The 25,593-nt window shown below is 33.9% G+C and overlaps 3 protein-coding genes across 5 annotated transcripts; 2 read left to right on the top strand and 1 right to left on the bottom strand.

Moving 5' to 3' along the window:
- Positions 1 to 436: 436 nt before the first annotated feature.
- On the bottom strand, positions 437 to 18,838 carry LOC148305670 (uncharacterized). The gene is made up of 6 exons (XM_088266351.1): positions 18,549 to 18,838; positions 12,294 to 12,587; positions 11,424 to 11,501; positions 10,058 to 10,190; positions 2,651 to 2,816; positions 437 to 1,752 (listed from the first exon to the last, which is right to left on the bottom strand). The coding sequence occupies exons 2-6, from the start codon at positions 12,513 to 12,515 to the stop codon at positions 1,572 to 1,574; spliced, it is 780 nt and encodes a 259-aa protein (XP_088122477.1). The 5' UTR covers positions 12,516 to 12,587; positions 18,549 to 18,838; the 3' UTR covers positions 437 to 1,571.
- Positions 3,609 to 7,588, top strand: LOC148305672 (uncharacterized). Of its 3 annotated transcripts, XR_015838127.1 has the most exons (3): positions 3,609 to 3,716; positions 7,268 to 7,387; positions 7,481 to 7,588. XR_015838127.1 is itself a non-coding variant. In XM_088266350.1 (2 exons), exon 2 carries the CDS (start codon positions 5,422 to 5,424, stop codon positions 6,739 to 6,741), a length of 1,320 nt encoding a protein of 439 aa, XP_088122476.1. In that variant the 5' UTR covers positions 3,609 to 3,716; positions 5,412 to 5,421; the 3' UTR covers positions 6,742 to 6,823. The 3 variants fall into 3 exon arrangements, 2 of the variants coding, with proteins under 2 accessions (XP_088122476.1, XP_088122475.1); XM_088266350.1 differs by lacking the exons at positions 7,268 to 7,387; positions 7,481 to 7,588 and adding an exon at positions 5,412 to 6,823; XM_088266349.1 differs by lacking the exons at positions 7,268 to 7,387; positions 7,481 to 7,588 and adding an exon at positions 3,923 to 5,418 and having other exon boundaries at positions 3,642 to 3,716.
- LOC148305671 (uncharacterized) lies at positions 8,105 to 9,802 on the top strand. The gene is made up of 2 exons (XM_088266352.1): positions 8,105 to 8,162; positions 8,810 to 9,802. The coding sequence occupies exons 1-2, from the start codon at positions 8,152 to 8,154 to the stop codon at positions 9,489 to 9,491; spliced, it is 693 nt and encodes a 230-aa protein (XP_088122478.1). The 5' UTR covers positions 8,105 to 8,151; the 3' UTR covers positions 9,492 to 9,802.
- Positions 18,839 to 25,593: the final 6,755 nt, after the last annotated feature.

Below are 25,593 nucleotides of genomic sequence, written 5' to 3'. Positions count from 1 at the left end.
TATAAAAAATTTACATTGATGTTTTATTCAATTATTTTTTATAATAAAAAAAAAATTTTTTTTGATTTAATTTCATAACAAAAAACAAAAATATAAATTTAAATTATTTTCGTAATTTGATTCGTTTAAATGAGCGATGAAAAAACCATAAAATTATTTTAATATTTAATTATCCAAGCGCATTTTTCAATTTCAAAAATCAAATAAAATTACATGTATGTATGTATGTATATATATATAGGTATATATAAATATATATATGTATTATATATATATATATATATATATATATATATATATATATATATATATATATATATATATATATATATATATATATATATATATATATATATATATATATATATATATATATATATATATATATATATATATATATATATATATATATATATATACTTTAATATTTAATACATAGGTAATCTCTTCTTAGTGTAGGCCCTATTTTTAAGTCCCATATGTCATGATAGGTTAATATATTAATTTTGCTTATTTTGTCCGCCTCCATGATGTAATGGTTAGCGCGTTTAGCTACCGTGCTGGAGGTCCCGGGTTCAATTCCCAGGGGGAGGGGAAGGGGGGTGAAAATATACATTACTGATTTTAATATTATCCTGGACTGGTCCCAAAAGTGCAGGAAATGATCACCTTTCCTTCATCAAGATAACGCTGCGTTAATACGATGCAGTGCCCTATGCACCGTTGGGTGCGGATAAGGGTTAGAAAAATAATTTTGCCTTTAATAAATAAAAATTTAGTAAAAATTTGGATGCAATAAATAAAAATAAATTGTTGATTTTCATTGGTATAATAAATTTGATGGTACAATATTTTGAGTGTGTCCAAATACTTCACAAATCGGAATTGTCTCCAATTATAGAAGTTTCTGCTCAATAAAAAGCTTCTTTCATCTTTCTTCAATAGATGTCTCTAGTGATTCAAGTACAATGTTTCGAAATTGGATCATATGTATAGAAATTCCAAGAATTTCACTACTAGTGTAGTTGTCAATCATAGGTAGTATTGGTGAGTATTATAAGTGTGTAAAGTGATCACTTAAACCTGCCTATGACGGTCGTAAGCCCCGTAAATGACCAGACTTCCATATTCTTCTTTATCTATGTTGAGATGTCAAAAAATAATATGAAAAACAACTCCTTTAATTGGAGATAATCCAGATTTGTGAACAAGTATTTGGACACACTTAAAATGTTAATAATAATAATAAAACCCTTATCCGCACCCCAGTGGTGCATAGGGCACTGCGTCATATAAACGCAGTGTTATCTTGATCGTTTGTACATGAAGGAAAGATGATCAGCCCTCCGCTTCAGGTACCAGTCCAGGGTAATATTGAATAAATATGACAGTGAAAAAATCACTTATATTTATTTTACCCCCCTTGGGAATCGAACCCGGGACCTCCAGAACGGTAGCCGAGCGTGCTGACCATTACACTACGGAGGCGGACATGTGTTAAAATGTTAAATAAATAAAATATATTTTTGATTTTTATTGGTATGATTCACTTGGTGGTAACAAAAGGTAGGCTAGGAAGTGAGATTGGGTTCGCTGGTGAAGATGTTGGATATGGTTTTGGCGATGTTGTGGAGAGCCGCTTGGTTGACCTTGCAGCGGGAGAATTTGGAGGAGCAGCTCTCCTCGCCGTACCCCGACCGGATGGCCTCTGCCAGGATCGTCTCCTTCAGGGCTCTCAGCACCCACTCGTTGCTGATAAACAAAACAAAAAAGGGTAATCACCATGGAAATATACATTGAATGCTTTTCATACATCGCTCACTCCTTTCAAGAACGTCATAAATCAAAATACTTGATTTTTCAGGAGAACGTCTTTAAGGTTTAAAAATATAACACAATGTATTAAAAATAAATATCAAGACACTTATTGAACTTTTTACTGTGCAACAGATCTTTTTAGGTAAAACTTGAAGGTTTTTTCTCCATTTGAAGAATATTTAGTTTATTTAAAAAAATAATTAAGCAATACCTTTTCTGCAAAATGCAAAAACAACACTTTCTGCCCTGTAGCGGGTAAATATTAAGTTAAAAATATGGCTCTTTTTCTGGGATATAGTACATTTTCTGGACATTCCGAAAACATGCACGATTGAAAATTAACGAATTTTGATTTATGACGTTCTTGAAAGGAGTGAGCGATATCATAAACAATTTTTTTTTCATTTCAATAAAATTTTACAAATTAATATTGTAAAATGTGCCCTTAGGCACGGGAAAACTCAATGAGGGCACATTATTGTAATTTGTAATTATGTGTATGATGAAATAAAAATTGACGTTCAGTGTTGAAAATAATGGTCCAAATAAAGATTTTAATAACTCAAAATCATTTTAGTCATTTTGTTACAAAAAAAAATAAAAAATGTATAATTAGTTTTGCGCCACCCTAAATCTGTATGTATACTGCAGCTGTTGAGTTAAAAAATGTCAAATATTATTGACGAATGACACCATTTGCAAATGTACATGTTCTGATACAGTGATTAATTTTATGGCACCCTGTACATCCGATTGGCGAAAATATTGTTTAATAAAACGACAGAAACGAAGAATAGTGTAATTTGAATTCATGTGCAAGCTTGAAACATACCTTGCTAGTCCATCGATTATTTTATCAGAGCTGGTAGGGTCTGCAGCTTTGGAAGACTTGCGAATGTAGGCGCACAGGAAGCGCTGCGTGCACACTTCTAGAGGAAGGCCATTCTCGTTCACCAGCTGACGGAACTGCTGCAGAACGGATGGCTCCTCATTATCACCTGGTAAATTGTGCATTGAAAATCATCTAAATACAAGAATTTGTACTCCGAAACATCACCCTAAAACGTTGAAAACGATAAGAATTTAAATATAGTCTAATCTTGACAAAAGAGAGCTCAAGATACCAAGACATTTTTCTCTTATGGTATAAAGAGTTCTCTCATGGCCTCCCTTAGAAATTAAAAATATAAAAGACACAAACACTCTAAAAAATAAACTTAACAAACACTACAAACATATACAGACTATACAATAGAAAGCTAAACAAGATAACTCCCTCGTTCCGCATAAAAAAGTTATGTTCCCCAGTAATATGTATTTAACATGATACTAACAACAACAAAAAAAGTTCCTCTCCAAGCACAAAAGCTCAGTCTCGAAATGTATAGAAATTGTAAAAAAAATGTAACATGAAATAAATAGATCCATGCTTAAAGCATCTTCCAAAGTTTTATTATTATCCGCCTTAAACATTATTGTGACACGTGTTTTGATTCATTTCGCATAATTTTCAAACACTGCATGTAGAGCTAAGTAAAATTTACAGTTGTCACAATAGATTTTAAGAAATAGTGGTATTTACCAAGTAAAACTTTGATTAAAAATTTATCGTCTGCCGAATCACTTAATGTTTTAATTTTATATAGGTAGGTACCTTACAAATTTAAATAAATGATAGGGCAGGTACCACTAAATAATGAATAACTGATGGAACTTTTCAAAAAATATTTGATATCCAAATTTGTAACATTTATTTTTGTTTTATATTACGGTAATGGTAACTAGTTGATTTTTTTCTTACGCTAACGAAAATTTGGAGTGAAAAATTGAAAATTAAGGTTGAAGGATAATTTTTTTTGGAAATTTATTGGATAATTTTACAAAGAAGAACTATAAAGGTATTTTTTGTGGGTTGCTTTACGTTAATGTAGTTAGAGACATACGAGATTTTTTATAAGACATTCTATAGAATATTATCATAAATATGCCTATTGCACTTGTTGAAAACCACATTGTATATTTTTGAAATCTTTTCTCAAAATTGTAACAAAAGTCGCACGCGGAAAAAAAACATTGAATGATGAATTAGAACGTCTCTCAACAGGTTTGGTCATTGCCATAATGGAACAACTGTATCTGATCGAATTTTACATAACGAAAATAAGTCTAGAGTGTCCTCCTGGTGGGAAATTTCCAGCCGAAGATAAGAAGCTAACTTTGAACATAGACTTCGGCAAGTTCTCTTCACTCGTGATCAACGAAAATGAATTCATCGACGACATACTACAAGACGCTGACTTGTCGGACGATGAAAATGAAGGAAAAGTCGTTACAGATGTTAACAATTCTCCTCGCAAAGATGAAATTGACTCTGAAGAGGACGGAGATGAAGATTATATAGAAAATACAATAACCGAGAAGACATTCAACGCCGGAGCGTCCTTACTCTTCGCCCACAACCCTCCCGGCCTAAAGCAGACTTTGATTCTCTTTCCGTTAGAAATTTCAGTATGGACAGACGATGAAACCGAACGAAGAGCTTGTGTAGGAGTTGCCAAAATAATATGGGATTCAGAGTTCCTAGACATGATTGGAAAAGGTTCTGAAAACAATTCTCAGACTCCGATAACTTTACAAGCTACTAATGGCCTTACGAGTGAAACCACTGGCTCTACCATCGGAGAAATTACGTACTTCGTTCGCTTGACTACACTTGGAAGTAAGATAATAACACGCTTCAGGGAATTAGACGAACAGCATAGTTTTATATATAGAAACAAGATAGCGACATCTTCTGTCAAGTGCAAAAAGTACGGCATCAATACGAAACCTGTACAGCTTACTTCGTATGGTCAGGTCAGTGATGATTGGAATACAGAAGAGATGGATGTAGGAAAAATCATCGAAAGAAGGAAGCAGCTGGCGAACGAAAGCATGTACGCCCCCGCGGACCAAATGAGGGGAATGGACAAGCTAAACAGAACTATGACGATACCCTGCGACAATCAATCGTGTAAGCTGACCGAGATGTTACAAGCAGCGACGGGCGAAAATTTGAGGAGCAAAACTAACGTTAAGAAAGACGGTTGTTGTAATCCAGCGAAGACCTCGGAAGACTGTTGCTGCAACTGCAAGTATTTAAGCATACCGTTGGAGAAAGATGCCTTACCTCCCTTTGCAGACTCGCAGAAATATGTGGTTTGCGATATATGCGGCGGAGTTTCGTACGACGGCAAGACTTGTAAGGATGCGAATAAACCCAAGTGTGGTGGACCTTGCAATCTAGATAGAGATGAACCAGAAAGGGATCCCCAGATACAGAGGATGCTGTATGAAGGCCTGTCACGTATGTTGTCTAACGCAAGAAGCGGGACTCACAAGCAGTATTGCTCAGATTTCAAGCACAAACCGACCTGCCCAATAGAAGGAAACTGTTGTCAATAATAATCTAGATCCGATGACATTATTATCCCATAAAAACTAATACTTGAAATTAAACATTGAATTAAAATTAAGCGTATCATTATCTGTATTTTTTTCGGAATTCTTTTTCTTCCAAAACTGACAAATAATTACGTAACGTCTTTCTGCAGGTTTGTCACCATGGAAGACATTTATATGATTGAGTTTTTCATAACAAACATCAATTTGAATTGCAAGTCAGGAAAGCTAAGGACTAATAAGAAATTAACAGTAAACTTGGATTTTGGAAGGTTTGCGTCGTTCATCGTAAACGAAAGCGAATTTGAAAAAGATTTGATGGAGTCTGGAGAGTATGAAAATAATTTATTGCCGGATGACGATGAAAATATCTTGGAAAAACAAACTGAATCCAACATGACGCTATTTGAGGTCAATCTACAAGAGGAGGAAAGACTTGCGGGGAGCAAGCCTTTTAACGCTGGTGCTTCGATTCTATTTCCTCTGAATCCCGACGGATTGAAGCAGACCTTTAAATTGTTTCCACTGGATATATCAGTTTGGACAAATGACGAAACGGAGAAAAGAGCTTGCGTCGCAACAACGAAAATAATGTGGGATAGGGAATTTTACGAGCTAGTCACTCTAAGCTCTAGAAGCTGTAGAATCCTACCTCCCACAACAGTCAAAAGTGTTCAAACGCTACGAAGCGAGGTTAGCGGCTCCATAATAGGGGAGATAACTTCACTTATTCGTTTAACCTGTCTCGGCAAAAAGGTCGTAACGCGCTTCAGGACGTGCAGCAAGGGTGATGGGTTTATTTTTCGAAGCCGAGCGGAAGACGCTTCGTACAAATGCAAGAGGTTCGGACTAAAAACTGATCCAGTCCAGTTAGAAACTATCGGTGTACTGTACGAAAGTCTGGAAATAAAAGATCCGGAGCTAGTGAAAGCGGGGGAGAGAAAGAGATTGATATCTGCAGAGTTGAAGGCGGCGGGACTAGACGAGGACTGCGTCATGTTTGTGACAGGAGATCAGATGAGGCAAGAGGACACGCGAGGCTTGAACATGCCTCTGCCTTGCGGGAACCCCAACTGCAAACTCACCAAGATGGTGCAGTCGTACCTGACGCAGGGAGAGATTCTGAAGCTGGGCAGTTCTCCAGATGGGCAGAACCTCGCGGGCCAAGGGAAGAAGAGCGAGCAAGGGGGTTGTTGCGGATGCAATAGTTCCGACCCGCCACCGGAGCCGGCAGAGTGCGGACCGGTGGACCAGCCGAAATACGTAATCTGCGAGGTCTGCGGAGGGTTTTCCAACTCGATCACCTGCAAGGACAAGGGACCTCCTTGCTCTGGTCCCTGCCACTTGCACGGAAAGGCAGAACCCAAACAGGAGCTGAACGTGCAGAGAATGCTGTACGAAGGACTTTCGAAAATGTTGAATGGATCAAAGTTAAATTTGAAGGGTGATCCTGATATTAGTAAGAAGCCGTGTTGTAGATAACGTGTTTTCACGAAAATAACTTAAATTTTTGTGTAAATCAAATATACATTTTTAACCCCATTTTAACTCCATTAAAAAAAAACAAAATGATTTTTTAAGGGTTTGTAATTCTCACAAACGCACAATTTAGTGAGTGACCGGCTGCACGAAGGGTCAGGAGTATCTCCGCGCACATTTTTTCAAAAGAATGTATATTAGAATTTAATTACTTTTTAGATTACATTGAAAACAAATTTTTATATATTTTTTTAACTTTCGTTTTTTTCAAAACCGCATATGGTATTTCGAAGAAAAACATTTTTTCAATACAAAAACGGTATTTTAAGAAGAAAAAAAAACAATCACGTCAAATGTTTCCTGGGATTAAAGAAAAATTAGTTGCGGGATTAAGAAAATTATTTAGTTGAGTTATTTGAATTTAATGAGCAAATAGATGATTTACATCAATAATTTATAATCAATTTGAGAGAAAATATTGTAAAATGTAAGTATATTTTGATATTATTACATTCGAATATGTTCTTAGATATTTCAATCGAGTAAATGTCTAGCGGAAATCAAAGTAATGACAAGGGAAATAAGAAGAAGAAGAGGAAGTCTTACAGGAGTAGAAGATATGTGTACACCGTCGGTGACGAGTACCCAGGTATTGTGCAAATATAAAATGGCGTATTGCAAATAATTGTGAAATAAAATTTGATTTTTAATTTATTTATATTGTTTCTTTTTTGAATGGTAGGAATAGTCGCTGGACACAAGGAATGTGTTGGTAGGTCAAAAGGATACAGGGGAGTCCCTCCAAATATGGGATGGTTATGGAATTTCGGAGAGGTATGTACATTTTCGTCCGCCTCCGTAGTGTAGTGGTCATCACGCTTGGCTACCGTGCTGGAGGTCCCGGGTTCAATTCCCAAGGAGGGGTGAAAAAAATATAAGTGATATTTTTACTCTTATATTTATTTAATATAACCCTTGACTGGTGCCTAAAGCAGAGGGCTGATCACCTTTTCTTCACGTGATAATGATCAAGATTGCGCAGTGTTCTGCGTTTATATGACGCAGTGCCCTATGCACCATCGGGTGCGGATAAAGAAAATACATTTTCAAGAGTTTTCGAATTAATTAACTCCCCTTTTAAATCAGATTTGAAAAGAGGGCTTATGCCCTATATGGTATCATTACAAACCACTATTTCTTTGAAAACATGTTTGGTATCTTCGAGACATATTATTTTGACCCCTGACTCTTGAATCTTTGGCTTTAAGTCTTTTTAGTTTTATGGTTTTACCGCAACAATTATGACAAAATTTCCTAGTTGGCTAAATTGTTTTATTTTATCGTTTTTTTTTTGCTTCGCAGTCGAGAAGAGGCTGGCGTCCAGGGGCATTAGGCAGGAGTGTTTTGAAATTGATGAAATTGAAGTAAGTTTCATGTGTCTTAACAAATTTTTATTTATTTTTTTTTATTTAAAGTTCCCTTGGCAAATACCACAGTTGCTTATAATCTATTGTGTCGCGTGTTTCAATGACACGTGACTGCCAAATTAATCAATGAAATCATCACTTAGTTTCGCAGAGAAAGTGAAGAGAATGAAGTATATTATAGCTAGAAATCACAATAACAGAGAATTCCAGATGTATTAGTGGAATAAAGACAAAAATAGATTTGGCTAAACAGGTATTTAGTGAGATAAGATCCTTTTTCATGGTATTTATGAAATTTATCAAAATGTAGTGAAACCTGGACGATGTTTAAAATGGAAATACAAATGTTTAAAGCGATTGAGTTGTAACAATGAGAAGGATGAAAAAGAGTAAGCTGGATGGATAGAGTGATAAACTAAGAGGTTTCAGGAACAATGAAATACAATTTATTAGGTATAAGCAAACGCAACAGAGAAGATGATAGGATGTGTTCCGTGGTTCAACAACCTTATCACTTCAATAATAAAGCAGGAAATTAAAAGGAATTGAAGTAGTTGAGTGAGGATTTAAAACAGAAGCCAGGCGTCGTGTCGTCTACCTTTAAAATATTTGCCAAAACATTAAAATTATTGTCCTATTTCCAGGTTGGCTCAACCGAGTTTGGCCAACATGTCTGGCGGTAGGTCGAAGAAGAAGCGGACGGTGGAGAGACAAGAGGGACTGCCCAGTGACTTCCCGTCGGAGCCAGAAGACGAGGAGATAGAACCGAAGGCTGCCCTGCATGTCAGCAGGCAGGGCGACGTCATCACGGTAACAGTACACCCTCTCAAGGAAATTGAAAAAATAGAAGACGGAGAGGACCCATTCATGAATTGCGATCCCATAGTCTTCAGGATAGTCCAGGAACCAACTCCAAAAAGAGCGGCGCGGAGAATCGCCAAGGAACGGAAAAAATATGAAGAGGAGATAAAGAAATCTCTTGAGCAAGCTTTAGAAGAGATTTGCCAATGTGCTTATGAGGATGTGTACTGCACGGATCTAACAGCCATAGATGCTGTTATCGGAAAAGCTCCAGTGTTTCAGCAAGGGCCTAAATGTAACTGCGACGCTGAAAGTTCCAGTTCAAGCGATTCTGATTGGGACATTGAGTATACTCCTCCTTTCGCCATGACTGGTTTGAGGCCCGGGAAGCCGACCCTGGTGCACGCCGAGACTCAGTACCTGGAGAGCGACTATGCGAGGAAGGTGAAGATGACCGGGGCGGGGAAAGGTCTATCTGTTGAGGTTTCTCGCATCAACATGCGTTCATCGTCCAAGATAAAGTAATCGCTAGGCAATTATCCAAAGAATAAAACTGTCACTTGTGCTGTTAGAGTATCCTGTTTCCACTGAGCTGTCTATTTTTTATATTAAATATTGTACAAACACGCCTAAATTTATGTTTTTTTTTTTGTATTAATTCATACTCTCTTAGCAATATATCTTCCCTATCCTTACTATCGTACCTGCAGACTAGCCTCTAAAAATCATACTTTGTGGGTTATTCGCTTGAAAAAAGTGATGGTTGAAGTCAGGCAATGCTAGGTTTCCATATTTTCTTGAATATAAGATGATGCTTCTTAAAATATACGCACAGATTTTTTAAAAATAAACATGTTTTTTTCGGAATAATTTGTCTTTCAAGAAAACGCCTGAAACCATGTTCAATTATATTCCTCATTTATATTTATATTTACAAGAACTCCATGCTTCTTCTTGTCACTAATATCTTGATATATATTATACAGCTCCTTAGGGCGATGAAGAATTTGTGAATAAAGATTGGAGCTCGCTCAAAATTTCATAAATGAAAATGAATACAAATATTTAAAAAAAATACAGAATATACTCACTTCTTTTATTTCCCCCATTCACAAAATTCACGGAAGAGAGTTTGGCCACAAATGGTACCACAAACACCCCGGTTGCTACGACTGCTGCTGCAAGACCAATAGCTGCTAAATTGAGATTGGCTGTTGGTATTTTCTGCAAATAAGAAAAAGTTAAAAAATACTTAAAAAAAAGTTTTATACTAATATTTCTTGGAACTGCACTTTATACAATAAAACAACAATTAAATGTTTTTTTCCACTTTAAATTTATTTTACCAGGTTTAATCATCAGGCTGGTTATTTCAGACACCAGTCTGACGATGTCGATAACGACGAAACCCGGTCACTGGTCAAATAAAATAAAAGGTGAAAACGAGAAAACTTTATACGAGTAGTTATTTTATTGTATAAAATACAGCTCCACCAAGAAATCCAATAAGTTATCTAATAAAAAGAATTAAGTCAACCATAGATGGTGCGAAGAACTCATATATGAATGAAGTTGCCGATCACAGGATACCATATGCAAATTTTGAAATTTGAGTAGCATAGATCAGCATAGCATAATCAGCCTAATCAACAGGTCGTAAGCCATGTGGATACTCAGACTCCCAAATTCTTCTTCATCTATGTTGAGATATCAATGTAAAAAATATAGCTTCTGAGTGGACGAAACCCAGATTTGTTAAGAAAGAATTTGATATATTCAAAAAATTATCAAACCTTTTAAACTAAAATAAAAAAAACCTATAAGACTCACCCCTACCTAGATTCCATACCAAGGAATATTTTTTTAAACATTTTCTTTGTTTATTTTAAATTTAGATTTTAACTTACTTTGTCTATGAAAAAATAGTCCGCCTCTGTAGTGCAATGGTCAGCACGCTCGGCTACCGTTCTGGAGGTCCCGGGTTCGATTCCCAGGGGGGTCAAATAAATATGAGTGATTTTTTCACTGTAATATTTATTCAATATTACCCTGGACCTGAAGCGGAGGGCTGATCACCTTTCCTTTATGTGTAAACGATCAAGATAACACTGTGTTCATATGAAGCAGTGCCCTATGCACCATCGGGTGCGGATAAGGGTTTTATTATTATTATTATTAAAACGAACTCCCTCTCTAAACACAAGTATCTACTTTTTTGGAGAGGTAGAAACGTTATATTTGAAATGTATTGTACATATACCAACTATTTTGTATTACTTAAACAGTATTTTGTAAAAATAAATCAATAAAAAAAGGATTTTCCAACTTTTTTTATCAAAACGTTCAAATTATTTCATGAAAAAAACCTCATACACCTCATTTTTGGTATTTTTTTCAAATAACAATAGAAGTTGAATGCAATGCTTTACGCATCATAATATCTAAAAAAATACTCACTGATAGGAACCCTGATGCAGTATCCATGGACTTTTTGACGGGAATCGATAGGAATGGGACGTCGAACTGCATTGATATCTGAAAATAATCAAATTATTTTTCTGAAATTTCAGGAAAAAATGTCATAAATTGGACGAACCATTTTTATAATTACTTAAAATAAATCCTTTTGCATTTCACAATATATTAAAATTACAAGGACCAAAAAAACATTCATACAAAAAGAGATCCCACAAAGGCATGTCCTGTGTGTGGGTATACATTTTATTTTAAAGGGCGCTGGCAAGAATATAAATATATTAAAAATATAGATTAAAAGAACTAATATAAACTACAAATATTTGATTTTAACAGAAAATAAAAAATCAAGATGAAAATGAAAAAGCTGTACTACAAATATGTACTATACGAGTTTTAACAATTTAATTCATTTCAGTTTTAAGGACTCGTTAGAAATATCGCTCACTCCTTTCAACAACGTCAAAAATCAAAAATCGACAATTTTCAGTTGTTCGTGTTTTCGGAATGCCCAGAAAACGTACTATATCCCAGCAAAAACGGCATATTTTAAACATAATATTTACCCGCTAGAAAGTGTTGTTTTTGCGTTTTGAAGAAAAGGTATTGTTCAATTATTTTTTTAAAAATACAAAATATTTTTCAAATGGAGAAAAAACATTCAGGTTTTACCTAAAAAGATCTGTTGCACAGTTAAAAGTTAAATAAGCGGCTTGATATTTATTTTAAATACATTTCATTTCAACAAAATTATAAATTAAATCAATTTAACAATGCGTCAAATTGATGCAGTGCTCCATGCACCATTGGGTGCGGATGAGGGTAAAAAAGAAGAAGATAAACTGTACTTACTGAGACAGCATCATCCAAGGTGTTAAAGCTCAGGAATCTCGGACGCTTTCCACCCCTGATGCCCAGGAACCTCCCCTTCATCAGCTGGTCATCGTCCATGGCCAGGAATCCATCCGTGATGTTGTTGTTCACGAGCGCACTCACTGATCGCCCGAGCCATAATACACACGCAAGCACAACTAGCACTTTGTGAAACTTTAGAAACATTATTTTTGAACACATTTCACTTGGCCTCACTAACTTCTCATGTTATTTTAGTTATTAACGCCTTAATTATTTTTATAACCATGGGATCTAGCTAAAAACTGTTTTTAATATTATTATTTGCTATCCATACTTGTTGCTAAAAGGGCACAATACTTTACACATAAATGATTAAATGCAATACACAAATGTTGCATATAAATGTTAAAATACTATACACAAATGATGCATATAAAAAGTAAAATACTATACACAAGTCATACATATAAATGGTAAAATACAATACACAAAGGATACATATAAATGCTAAAATATAGTATCCAAATGATACAAATAAATGGTAAAATACAATACACAAAGGATACATGTAAATGGTAAAATACAATACACAAAGAATACATATAAATGCTAAAATATAGTATCCAAATGATACATATTAATAGTAAAATATAATACACAAATGCTACATATAAATGGTAAAATACAATATGCAAATGATACATATAAATGGTTAAATACAATACACAAATATTAGATATAAATGGTAAAGTACAATACAAAAATGATACATATAAATGGTAAAATACTATTAATGGTAATGGTAAACTAAAAATTCTCTAATAAATTGAATTATCAGCAAAAATAAAGAATATGGAAGTATGAGTATTTACAGGGCTTGTCAGGCTGGATTGAGTGATCACTTTAAACACGTGTAAAATTCACCATTCTACATATGATTGATAACCATACTACTCAAATTTTTGGAATTTCTACACATACTATAATAGACACTTTCTTTCATATGTGGGTTATCGGCACCATTGAGTAAGCTTTTTAGACCCTTATAAAATGTATGTAATATTCTTCTTCATCTATGTTAATATGTCAAAATTAATAATTTCTAAGTGGAGAAACCCAGATTTGATGGATGCTCTTCAACTCCTTCGTCGCAGTCTTAATCTCGTGAATCGTCTCAAATCATCTTCCTTTCAAAGGTCTAATAGTCTTTTGAGTTTGGGGAACAAGAAGCTGAAAAAATAACGACAGGATGACGACTACAACGCTCCAACCTATTTAGATTTTAGAACTCTTCAGTATTTAGCATAAAATTCGATCACTGTTCTTCCCCACCCACCCTACTCATCTGATCTCGCTCCTCTTGCCTTTCATGTTCCCCAAACGCAAAAGACATTTAAAAGGAAGAAGATTTGAGACGATTCCCGAGACGAAGGTAAATGCGACGAAGGAGCTGAAGGACATCACATAAGAAGCGTTTCAGGACTGTTTCCCAAAGTGGAAAAAACCGTTGGGATAAGTGTGTGCATCGGGGAGGTGAATACTTCCAGAGTCCCCAGACTGTAACTTCTATGAAGAACATTCTTACATTTTTTTGTGAAAACAAAAATATGTAAAAATAATTCCTATTTACAGAAATTCCAGATTTGTGAACAAGTATTTGGACACTCTCAAAATGTTGTAAATAAATTAACCGGTCAAATTATAAGCTAAAATAAAAAAAAAAGACTAATAAATGTGAAAATAATCTAGGATTCGGACCTCACATGAAATCACATATGAAAGAGTTCCTGATCAACAAAAAGCTTCACTAAAGTAAATACAACTACTAATTGGAGATAATCCAGATTTGTGAAAAGGTATTTGGACACACTCAAAATGTTGTGAGGAATATTCTGTTTTATGGCGTCAGTCTACGTATTAATTGAACAGATCGCGTATATATGTATATATCTACATATATATTTATATACATACATATATATATATATATATATATATATATATATATATATATATATATATATATATATATATATATATATATATATATATATATATATATATATATATATATATATATATATATATATATATATATATATATATATATATATATATATACATTTATATGATTTTTATAAAATCAGGTCACTCTTTGCTGTACGTTTTGTCAAGTGCGTAGATGTCGAAGAACTACACAAAAACCCGAAGTCGTACAAAAGTTAATCTGAAGGGATAATAATGTGTTACATTTCCAGTGAATTTAGATCGTCTTCTTTGTGCTGTCACTCGCAATGCAATAGCATTGCGAGTGACACGCAATAGCGTGAATGTGTAAGGCAGGACAAGATTGAGAGACTTTTTCATACACATTTTTTTCTAAAAATATTATTATTTCATTAATGCCTTTTGCTGATACCTTACGGCAAATTTTATAATCTTAATAAATATATTTTTTTAATTAACTCATTTTAATTGAAACATTTATTTGTTTACTATATAAACATAAAATATGTATGTCCATACATATGTGTCGCCTAATTTAAAAATCCGCCAGATCCAATTTTATAAGATTTTAAAACAAATGCTCTATCGGAATGCCAATTGTGGGTTTTATTGTTTAAAATATTTATATACTTGAAAACCCTGCTAAAAATACTTAAAAATAGCGTTGTATTTCAATTTCCGCTATATTCATGAACTTGTCCTCTGACCTACATCGGCCAATCAGAGAGTGGGGATAGGTCAAAAATTAAGATGACGTCATTATAGGTTTGTGTCTCGTGTATTTTTTTTAAATACTGAAAAAAATTCCAAAAAAAGGGAAAATTCTCTATTTCAGAATATTTTATCTAATGATAGACAAATCTTTGAAACATTAATGTTATTAAATTTCCCTTTTCTTGTAAAATCGACTTACATGGATCCTGGCGGATTTTGAAAGTAGGCGACACATACATTCATTTTGAAATTCACAAACTTTTTTTTGCATAGATCCACCAAGCCACCTCATGTGTCTTGTCTGAGTGTCCAAGTAACTCTGAAATCTGGCTACGGCTTGTGCAACACCGCGAATCATTATCATTTTTGAAAAATTTATTAATCACAAAAATATGTAGGTACTTCAATTTCATACTATTTCTGTGAGCTTCATTATTAGAAATAGGTATCATATTGTGGTAGAGAGTGGGTTCGAACCCAAAAACTCTGACTCAAGAGTCCCCGACACTAACCACGGGACCACGACCCGACACAAATATAATTTACTTAGGCTACAACTTTATAACTTTTATAGCCTATTCCTACTTGTAAGTGGGTTTACTCTTTATGTTTAATGTTAATATAATTTATTTATCGATTTGGCGTTTAATTTGTAGAACTCCATTTTAATTTATGTATTAATTTTGAATCATTGTCAGAATATTAATTTTTTACTGTCGCAATATTATATTTTTTTTTGTGTTTTTGTTAATAAAATACAACTTAGTAGACTCGAAAAATCTGTGTTTGATTTAAAATTAATATAAATTCATGTAATTCGTGAGTGAAAATTCTAGGCAAAAACACAAACTTAAAATATATATCGAACTTTGTTTTTGACCACTTTTATTTTTGTTTTTTCTTACTGGTTTAGAGAAACACCTTGCCATCTTCAGGGATCTTAACAAACTGTGAAGATGATACGCGTATTCGAATGCAACGTTGTGTCCAAATTTCGAGGCAATCGGTTAGTAACTTAAGGAGATATAAGTTTTTGAACGAACTAACATATTTATATTTACATGCCGCTCACTCCTTTCTACAACGTCAAATATCAAAAATTGACAATTTTTAGCTGTGCATGTTTTCGGAATTCCCAGAAAATGTACTTTATCCCAGCAAAAGCGGCATATTTTATCTTAATAATTACCCGCTACAGGGCAAAATGTGTTGTATTTTGCATTTTGAAGAAAAGGTATTGTTTAATTATTTTTTTGAATATACTAAATATTTTCAAATTGAGAAAATACCTTCAAATTTTACCTAAAAACATCTATTGCACGGTAAAAAGTTCAATAAGTGGCTTGATATTTATTTTTAATACATTTTATTATATTCTTAAACTTTAAAAATCTCTTTAAAAATAAAGTTTTCTGAAATATGACGTTGTTTAAAGGAGCGAGCGATGTATTTAAATGTTAAAGAAATGCAAATTTTATCTTGAAAAGTTATACTCCGATCAATATTTGAAATACTGATAAAATACAAGCACCAATCCGGTTCTGCAGAAAGACAAAACATTTTGTGGAGCTTGATTGTAATCTACTCGCAGTTCCATCATCGGATGATATTATTTGCGTTAAAGTAAGCATGAAAGGAAATTATGAAATTACCACACAAATATCAAATTGCGTTGATCTAAATATTTTTCAGATCTAGGGGAGACAGTGGAGTGGATTTGAACACGAAGTAGCTTTGAACAGTCAAAATATTTTCATGTAATGTTATTGTCACGTATTGATATGGCTCAGTTTTGTTGCATGGAAATGAAAAAAATAGAAAAAAAATATTTATAAATATAAAAATAAAACACTTGTTCAAAGACCACGTTGTGGATTTTAAGATTTGGGAGTTTTGAGTAACGACTAGTTTCGAGAACTACAGTAATGTTCTTATCAACAGGTGAAAATACAAACTATATATGTACTTTCTTTTTTGTTTGTATTTTCTCCTGTTGATGAGGACATCTGTAGTTCTCAAAACTTGCCGGGTTTACATTCATTCATTTTTCATTTCAAACTATCATCCGCACCTGATGGTGCATAGGGCACTGCAACATATAAATTCAGTGTTATCTTGATAGTTAACACATGAAGGGAAGGTGATCAGCCCTCCGCTTCAGGCATCAGTCCAGGGTAATATAGAATAAATATTGTAGTGAAAAATCACTTATATTTATTTGACCCCCCCTGGGAATTGAACCCGGGACCTCCAGAGCGGTAGCCCAGCATGCTGGCCATTACACTACGAAGGCGTTATATAGTTATACATATGTGAATGACAGTTTTTATAGATTTATTTTAAGTGAAAACTGTTCTTTATGTATGAATTGTCAAATCAAACACAGATATGAGTCTAATAAGTTTTATTTTATTGTTAAAAAAACACATAAAAATTAATATTGTGACAAATGTTTCGCCTAGTTATGGCATTTATAATCGAATGCCATAACTAGGTATATAACTTAGTAGACTCATAAAATCTGTGATTGAACAATTAATACATAAATTAAATTGGAGTTCTACAAATTAAACGCCAAATCAATAAATAAAACTGTAATTGTTTGTATTATTTTTTGACATCTCATCACAAATAAAGAAGAATAGGGAAGTCTAGGCATTTACGGGGCTGACGACCGTCTTAGGCTGGTTTAAGTGATCACTGTACACACGTGTAACATTTACCAATTCTACCCATTATTGACAACCACATTACTCCAATTCTTGGAAGTTCTACATAAGCATATGAACCAATTTTAGAACTTTGTTAAGCATTATCGATAAAATTAAGAAAGGTGTGTTGAGATGGTTTGGACATGTAGAACGAATGAGTGAGGAGAGAACGGTAAAACAAATTTATGAGGCGAATGTTAGCGGGAAAAGAAGCAGAGGAAGACCGAGAAAAACATGGCACGATCAGGTATGCCAAATACTTGAAAGTGGTCAGGTTAGGAGTCGTAACAATCGGCGGGTATGTATGAGGAGATGCATGAACGTGGAAGAGGCGAAGAATGTTTGCAAGGACAGAGTGGTGTGGCGCTCTATTCTCTCTGCCTACCCCTGCGGGGAAGCGGCGTGATGGTTAGTTAGTTTTTGTTTTTTTTCTTGAATCACTAGAACTTCACTAGAGACATCTTATTGGTGAGATAAAAAGAAGCTTTTTATTGAGCAGAAACTCTTTTATCAGTATGTGAGGTCCGATTCCTGGATTATAATCACACACATGAGAAACGCCAGAAAATATCATTTTCATTTTTGTTATTTAAGCTTATAATTTGACCACATAATTTATTTACAACATTTTGAGTGTGTCCAAATACTTTGATGAGATGTCAAAAAATAACATGAAAATAACTCCTGTAATTGGAGATAATCCAGATTTTGTGAACAAGTATTTGGAGACACTCAAAATGTTGTAATTGTTTGATTTGTATTTAGGGGGGCAGATAAGGGTTAGAAGAAGAAGAAGAAAGTAAAGCAAGTAAGTACTGACCTAAGTGATAAATGTATCCAATAGTAAAGTATCCGTCAGCCGAAGTAGCCTTCTCAGCACTGGCACTAGCGAGCTTTTCCGACAAAAGTGCTAACCCTAATGGCCGGCATTGTTAATTCCGACTTGTTTTAAGGCAATTTCAGGCTCGGATATGTATTTCCACCTCGGATTTAGCGCTTATCTCGCGTTTAATCAGCGTTTTGGTGATAATTTCGCGATTGTTACCGCCAACGCGGGGAAAGCTGTCGCTAAATGTTTCAATAATGAAACGTTTTTCTCTCGAGCGCAAACACAATGGCGCCATCATCGTCTGAAGCGGTAAGAATACACCGACTAGCACTTTGCTCCAAGAAATGCCCGAATGCACCAGACAACAAAGCAAATTTCAATGAATTGGTACTAAGTGACACTCCTGTTATCGATTTTGACAAATATCGTTCACTCCTTCCAAGAACGTCATAAATCAAAAATCGTCAATTTTCAGTTGTGCATGTTTTCGGAATGCCCAGAAAATGTACTACATCCCAGCGAAAGAAGCATATTTTTAACTTAATATTTACCCGCTACAGGGCAGAAAGTGTTGTTTTTGCGTTTTGAAGAAAGGGTATTGTTTAATTAAAAAAAAAAAAAAACTTGTTATTTTTCAAATGGAGAAAAAACCTTCAGGTTTAACCTAAAAAGATATGTTGTACTGTAAAAAGTTCAATAAGTGGCTTGATATTTATTTTTAATGAATTGTATTATATTTTTAAACTTAAAAACGTTATCCTGAAAAATCAAGTTTTTTTTTATTTATGACGTTCTTGAAAGGAGTGGAGCGATATGTATAAATATGAATCAGGAAAGAACGGTAAAACAAACTTATGACGCAAATGTAGTTGGAAAAAGGAGCAGAGGAAGACAGAGGAAAACTTGGCATAGTCAGGTATGTCAAATACTTAAAAGCGATTAGGTCAGGAGTCGATATAATTGGCGGGTACGAGTGATGCATGTATGTGGAAGAGGCGAAGAATGTTTGCAAAGACACATAAGTGTGGCGTTCTATTTTATCTGCCTAAGCTGGCGGGGAAGCGGCGAAATGGTTAGTTAGTTAGACAGGCGCCGTGGCGTGGTTGAGTAGAAGCTCGACTGCGAAACTGGCGTCGCGGGCTCGATTACCGCCAAGTGCAAAATAAATTCAGGAGATTTATTTACAATTGGTCTGGGTGTTGTGTTAGTGTTGAATTTTTCCCCTTGTACCTTCCCTATCCTGACTATCCTACCTGCAGACAAGCGTCTAAATGAGCCTTTGCGGGTTATTCCTTAAAAAAATATACCCTTAATATAATACACAAACACATATACACACATACATATACATTAATTTAAAAATTCATAAATACAATTAACATTTTTTTGCAGAGACATAACAAGCCACCTTGTGTGTCTTTTCAGTAGAGTTCTTTCTACATTGTTTTTTTTTATAATTTAATACACACAATATATTTTTTTTACAATTTTCACAGTTCTCTTTTTTATTTATTTACTATTTTTTTGGTCCAGATTATTTATTTGTTAATAATAAATTATACATCCTTGTTATAAAATTCACATACATATATTTTTTTGGCACATAATATACACGTTCATATGTAGTTTCGAATACATATAATTTACGAGTTTATGCATCAATTGCTGCTTGTGAATACACCTTATGTTATTGCTGTCGTGTGGTGTTGCCGTGAGCCAGTAGAACAAACAGTAACTTATTATTTAAATCACTAAAATCATCGGATACACATTTTACGGAAACACGTGGTTTTCTGTCGATGACAATGTACAAACACATTTTTACGCGAGTTTCTTATTTTGGTATAACGGTCATATATTTATTTGTGTATTTTAAAATAATTTCATACTTGTATATACCGAGTCGGAAAATTCACCAAGTAGGAACACGTTTTAAAACAAAACCGTCGAATACACCTCACTGCACCTCACTGGGTACCAAACTGACATGTTGACAGGTATTGAAGCTAAAATGACATAACTCCCATTGAGTTATGAATTAGAATTAATTTGTATAATATAAGAGTTTGTGCTTAGTAAAAAGCTTCTTTACATCTCACCAATAGATGTCTCTAGTGAAGTTCTAGTGATTCAAGAACAAGGTTTCTAAATTGGTTCATATATACAGAACTTCCAAGAATTTGAGTAGTGTGGTTGTCAATAATGGGTAGAATTGGTGAATGTTACACGTGTGTAAAGTGATCACTTAAACCAGCCCATGACGGTCGTCAGCCCCGTAAATGCCCAGACTTCCATATTCTTCTTCATTTTTGATGAGATGTCAAAAAATAATAATTTGTATAAAATATAAAGGCTGAGAAGCGCCAAAAAATGTCACTATATTGTTGTTTCTCGTTGCGGGTGACAGCTTTTAAAAAAGTTGGTATTATGAAAAAAAAACACTTGTATTTTGTTCGTTTTAACCCTCATACACATCAAAAACATAACTATATGTATATTTTATAAGTTAGTTATTATTAAGGAATATCAGAAGGGCCTCATTTGAGGCTATGACATGATGAATAATAATAAATTACATAATAGTAAGTAATAGTCAGTCCTCACTTACGTGATTAGTTCGTTCCAAAAGTTTTCGTGTATTCTTAAGTAATTCTTCAAGTATTCTTCTTCTTTTTAATGGCTTTTCACCCATCTTTGGTGTTATAGCCAGTGTCGAGTGTCGAAAAATCACGGAAGTCTAATTTTTATGTATTTATTTAAACTTCATGTACAGAAAAGAAATAATTACATTGGCTGGCTTATTGCTAAAAAGCAATATCATCCAACCAACCAAAAACAGACAAGTGATTTGATAAAGACGTTAGATACCATATATAGCTGTTGTTGTTACAATATTGTCGTTGATATATGTATATGGTATGTAAGAATATGCGCTAGTTTCAAATAAAATAGTACTTATCACTCACTCCTTTCAAGAACGTCATAAATAAAAAATCGTCAATTTTCAGTTGTGCATGTTTTCGGAATGCCCAGAAAATGTACTATATCCCACCAAAAACGGCATATTTTTAACAAAATATTTACCCGCTACAGGGCAGAAAGTGTTATTTTTGCATTTTGAAGAAAAGGTATTGTTTGATTATTTTTTTAATTATGCTATATATTGTTCAAATGGAGGAAAAACCTTCAGGTTTTACCTCAAAAGATCTGTTGCACAGTAAAAAGTTCAATAAGTAGCTTGATATTTATTTTTAATACATTGCATTATATTTTTAAACTTTAAAAACGTTCTCCTGAAAAATCTAGTTTTTTGATTTATGACGTTCTTGAAAGGAGTGAGCGATATCTGAAAACGGAATAGGTCTACATACATATATTAATAAAACATTATTCTTTTTAGATATATTTATGTGTAAATATACGTAGTTAGAAAACGTAACTAGTTTTCCTCCTACAGCCGCTAAGGTGACAATCAAGCAAGATTTTGACCAAGCAAATCTTTGAGCGTTTGTCCACTACAATGGGATTTCACCGTCAAGCAGTCCGGTTTTGAAAAATGAAAACGACTACGACAGTTTAGCGTGATCGAATTTACGAGCAACGTGTTCACGCACCGATCAAGAGCTCCGATCCGAAGAAAGATGGACAAAAGCACAAGCCAATCCAAGCCAATCGTCGTTTTAAAACGCTAACTGACGTGCCGGACGGTAAAATTCCGTGTAGTGGACAAACGCCCTTAAAGTAACTTACTGTAAACAAAATTGTAAGATATTATTTTTGACATCTCATCAAAGATGAAGAAGAATATGGAAGTCTGGGCATTTACGGGGCTGACGACCGTCATAGGCTGGTTTAAGTGATCACTTTACACACGTGTAACATTCACCAATTCTACCCATTATTGACAACCACACTACTCAAATTCTTGGAAGTTCTGTATATATGAACCAATTTAGAAACCTTGTTCTTGAATCACTAGAACTTCAGTAGAGACATCTATTGGTGAGATGTAAATAAGCTTTTTATTAAGCAGAAACTCTTATATGAGTATGTGAGATCCAAATCCTGGATTATAATCGCACACATGAGAAACGCCAGAAAATACAAAATGTTGTAAATTGTAAGATAACTAGTTTTTTTGACAATTTGGCGGTACTTTTAACTTAGCTATTTTTTAAGACTTCGTATAAGGGAGTCAGGTGTGATGACTGAACTTTATCATTAAGAAATTGCATATTTCAAACGCTTTTTTTGGCATCACCTAACGTTTAAGTAACTCTAGTATCTAGCTGCAGCTTATGCAACACTGCATATCATATTCCTTCATAGGCTCCAACTTCCTATTCCTACTTGTGCGTGGGTTTACTCTTTATGATTAAAATTAAATACTTTTATTTCATGTAATTCTTAAGCGGAAAATTCTAGACAAAAACATTCGCATTCTCGTTAAGGCATTACTAGCAATAATATAATTCATTAGGCATCCAGCTGCGCTGAGATCCGGTCTTCACTACACGCCCTTTTAAAAGCATTATTATTAATTAAAAGAAGAGAAATGTTTGTGTTTTTATTATTTACAAAAATACTTCAATTTCATACTATTTTATGGACCTGAGCGGCTCATTATTAGAAAAACGTATCAAATTATGGTAGAGTGGATTCGAACCGAGAAACTCTGACTCGATAGACCGCGACACTAACCAAGGGACCACAACCCGACACAATATGTATATTGACTGTGAATATTATTTTTGAGAATTTACATATACATACGTACATTGAAAATATATTTTTATATGTATTTTTTTAAACTCCCTGCCCTCATAAAGCTCTTTTCTTTTCAAACCCATATATTTATTTCGAAGAAAAACTTATTTATTACGAAAAAGTTCAATTATATCAAATGCTATCTGGGTTTAAAGAAAATAAAGCGATTTAACGTATTTTGTGCCTTTAAGGTACGAGTTTTTACAATTCAATGATTCTATGTTTGAAATGAAGTTACTACATTTTGAGTGTGTTCAAATACTTGTTCACAAACCTGGATTATCTCCAATTTCAGGAGTTATTTTTCATATTTTTTTCATGTATGTGATTAAAATCCAGGATTCGGACCTCACATACAAATGAAAGAGTTTCTCCTCAACAAAAAAGCTTCTTCATCTCACCAAAAGATGTCTGTAGTGAAAATTCTAGTGATTCAAGTACAATGTTTCGAAATTGGATCACATTTATAGAACTTCCAAGAATTTGAGTAGTGTGGTGGGATTGGTGAATGTTACACTTAAATAAAGTGATCACTTAAACCAGCCTATGAGAGCTCGTAAGTTCTGTAATACCCAGGAATCCATATTCCTCTTCATCTATATTGAGATATCAATATAAAAATGGTTATTTTTATTTCACCTTCTTATAATCCTTTTAACACACATGGTGCACAGGGCACTGTTCACTTTTATCTTGATAGTCAATTGCACGGAGATAGGTCCGATGGATATCGAATAAATATAACAGTGAGAACCCATAACTTGAGAAAAAAATTGAAATCGCCATGGTGGAGTTCTAGAATATGAAGAATTAATTCTACGTGTATTTACAATGGAAATTGGTGGTTCCCTCTCGGGAATCGACCCAGGATCTCCAGCATGGTAGTCAAAAGCGCTAATCACGATACTACGAAGGCGAATAGTGATTGTGTATGGAAATTAAGCAATAGAGGCGGGCCTCGACTTTTGCATGTAATTGGTTCCTAAAAATCTATGCAAATGTTGAATGTCTGAAAGTAGAAAGATTAAAAATTAAGGCAATTTTAAAAAATTTATGGAAAACTCTTGTATTTGATTTCGAAAGTATAAAAAATTTTTATAGAAAAAATATATTTCCTTTTTACTTTTACAGACATTTCGCTCACTCCTTTCAAAAACGTCATATATCAAAAATCGTCAATTTTTAGTAGATCGTTTTTAGAGTTTAAAAATAAAATAAAATGCATTAAAAATAAATATCAAGCCACTTATTGAACTTTTTACTGTGCAACAGATTTTTTTTAGGTAAAACCTGTATGTTTTTTCTCCATTTGAAAATATTAAGTATATTGAAAAATAATATAAATAGTATATATTTAAATATTGAAGGTAAAATATCTAATGTTAAAACTAAAATATCTAATGTTAACTTCTAACAGTCAATATAGGGCACTGCATCGTACTGACGCAATGTTATTTTGATCGTTACTAACACGAAGGCAAAGTGATCACTCCTGCGCTTCAGGGACAAGTCTAGGGTAATTTTGAATAAATATTAGAGTGTAAAATTACTAATATTTATTTTCATCCCTTCTGGGAATCGAACCCGGGACCTCCAGTAAGGTAGCTAAACACGCTTACCATTACACCACAGAGGCAGATGAGATTGACAACCACATGTTTGTGTGATCCAATTTTGAAATATTGTACTTGAATCACTAGAATTTCACTAGAGACATCTATTGGTGAGATGAAGAAACTTTTTATTGAGCAGAAACTCTTTCATTTGTATGTGAGGCCCGAATCCTGGATTATAATCACGTACATGAGAAACACAAGAAAGTATTATTTTCATTTTATTATTTTAGCTTTTAATTAGATCAGACAATTTATTTAAAAAAAATAAAAACGTATTTTTTTTTTTAAACTTCGAGAATTAAAAAAAAATCGAGGCCTCCTATATATTTGATTTGTCAGGAAGTAAAAAAAACGTACAAAAAGGTATTAACGTTATATTAGGAACTAAATAAAAAGAATATTCTCGTATTATGATAATCGGCGTTGTCTCGCATCGCGTGGCAAGCAAGCATTGTGACGCCGAAAGCGAGATTATGGATTATGACATATGCAGGAAGATGCGAGCAGTCGTAACAAAGAAAGGAAAAGTCATAATGGAGAATTATATCAAGACAATATGTCGCCTTGGATGGTTGCTTAATTCATCAAGTCATTGTTTCTGGCCAGAGCGTATAACGGAGACGCATCTATATAACGCTGTTGTCATCGTGTTG

The sequence above is a fragment of the Brachycentrus maculatus genome, unplaced genomic scaffold, assembly GCF_059751285.1.
Source record: "Brachycentrus maculatus isolate JH-2025_06_01 unplaced genomic scaffold, ASM5975128v1 h1tg000266l, whole genome shotgun sequence".
Classification (NCBI taxonomy): Eukaryota; Metazoa; Arthropoda; class Insecta; order Trichoptera; family Brachycentridae; genus Brachycentrus; species Brachycentrus maculatus.
The sequence above is the reverse complement of the archived record's forward strand: the minus strand, read 5'-3'. Positions and strand labels throughout refer to the sequence as shown.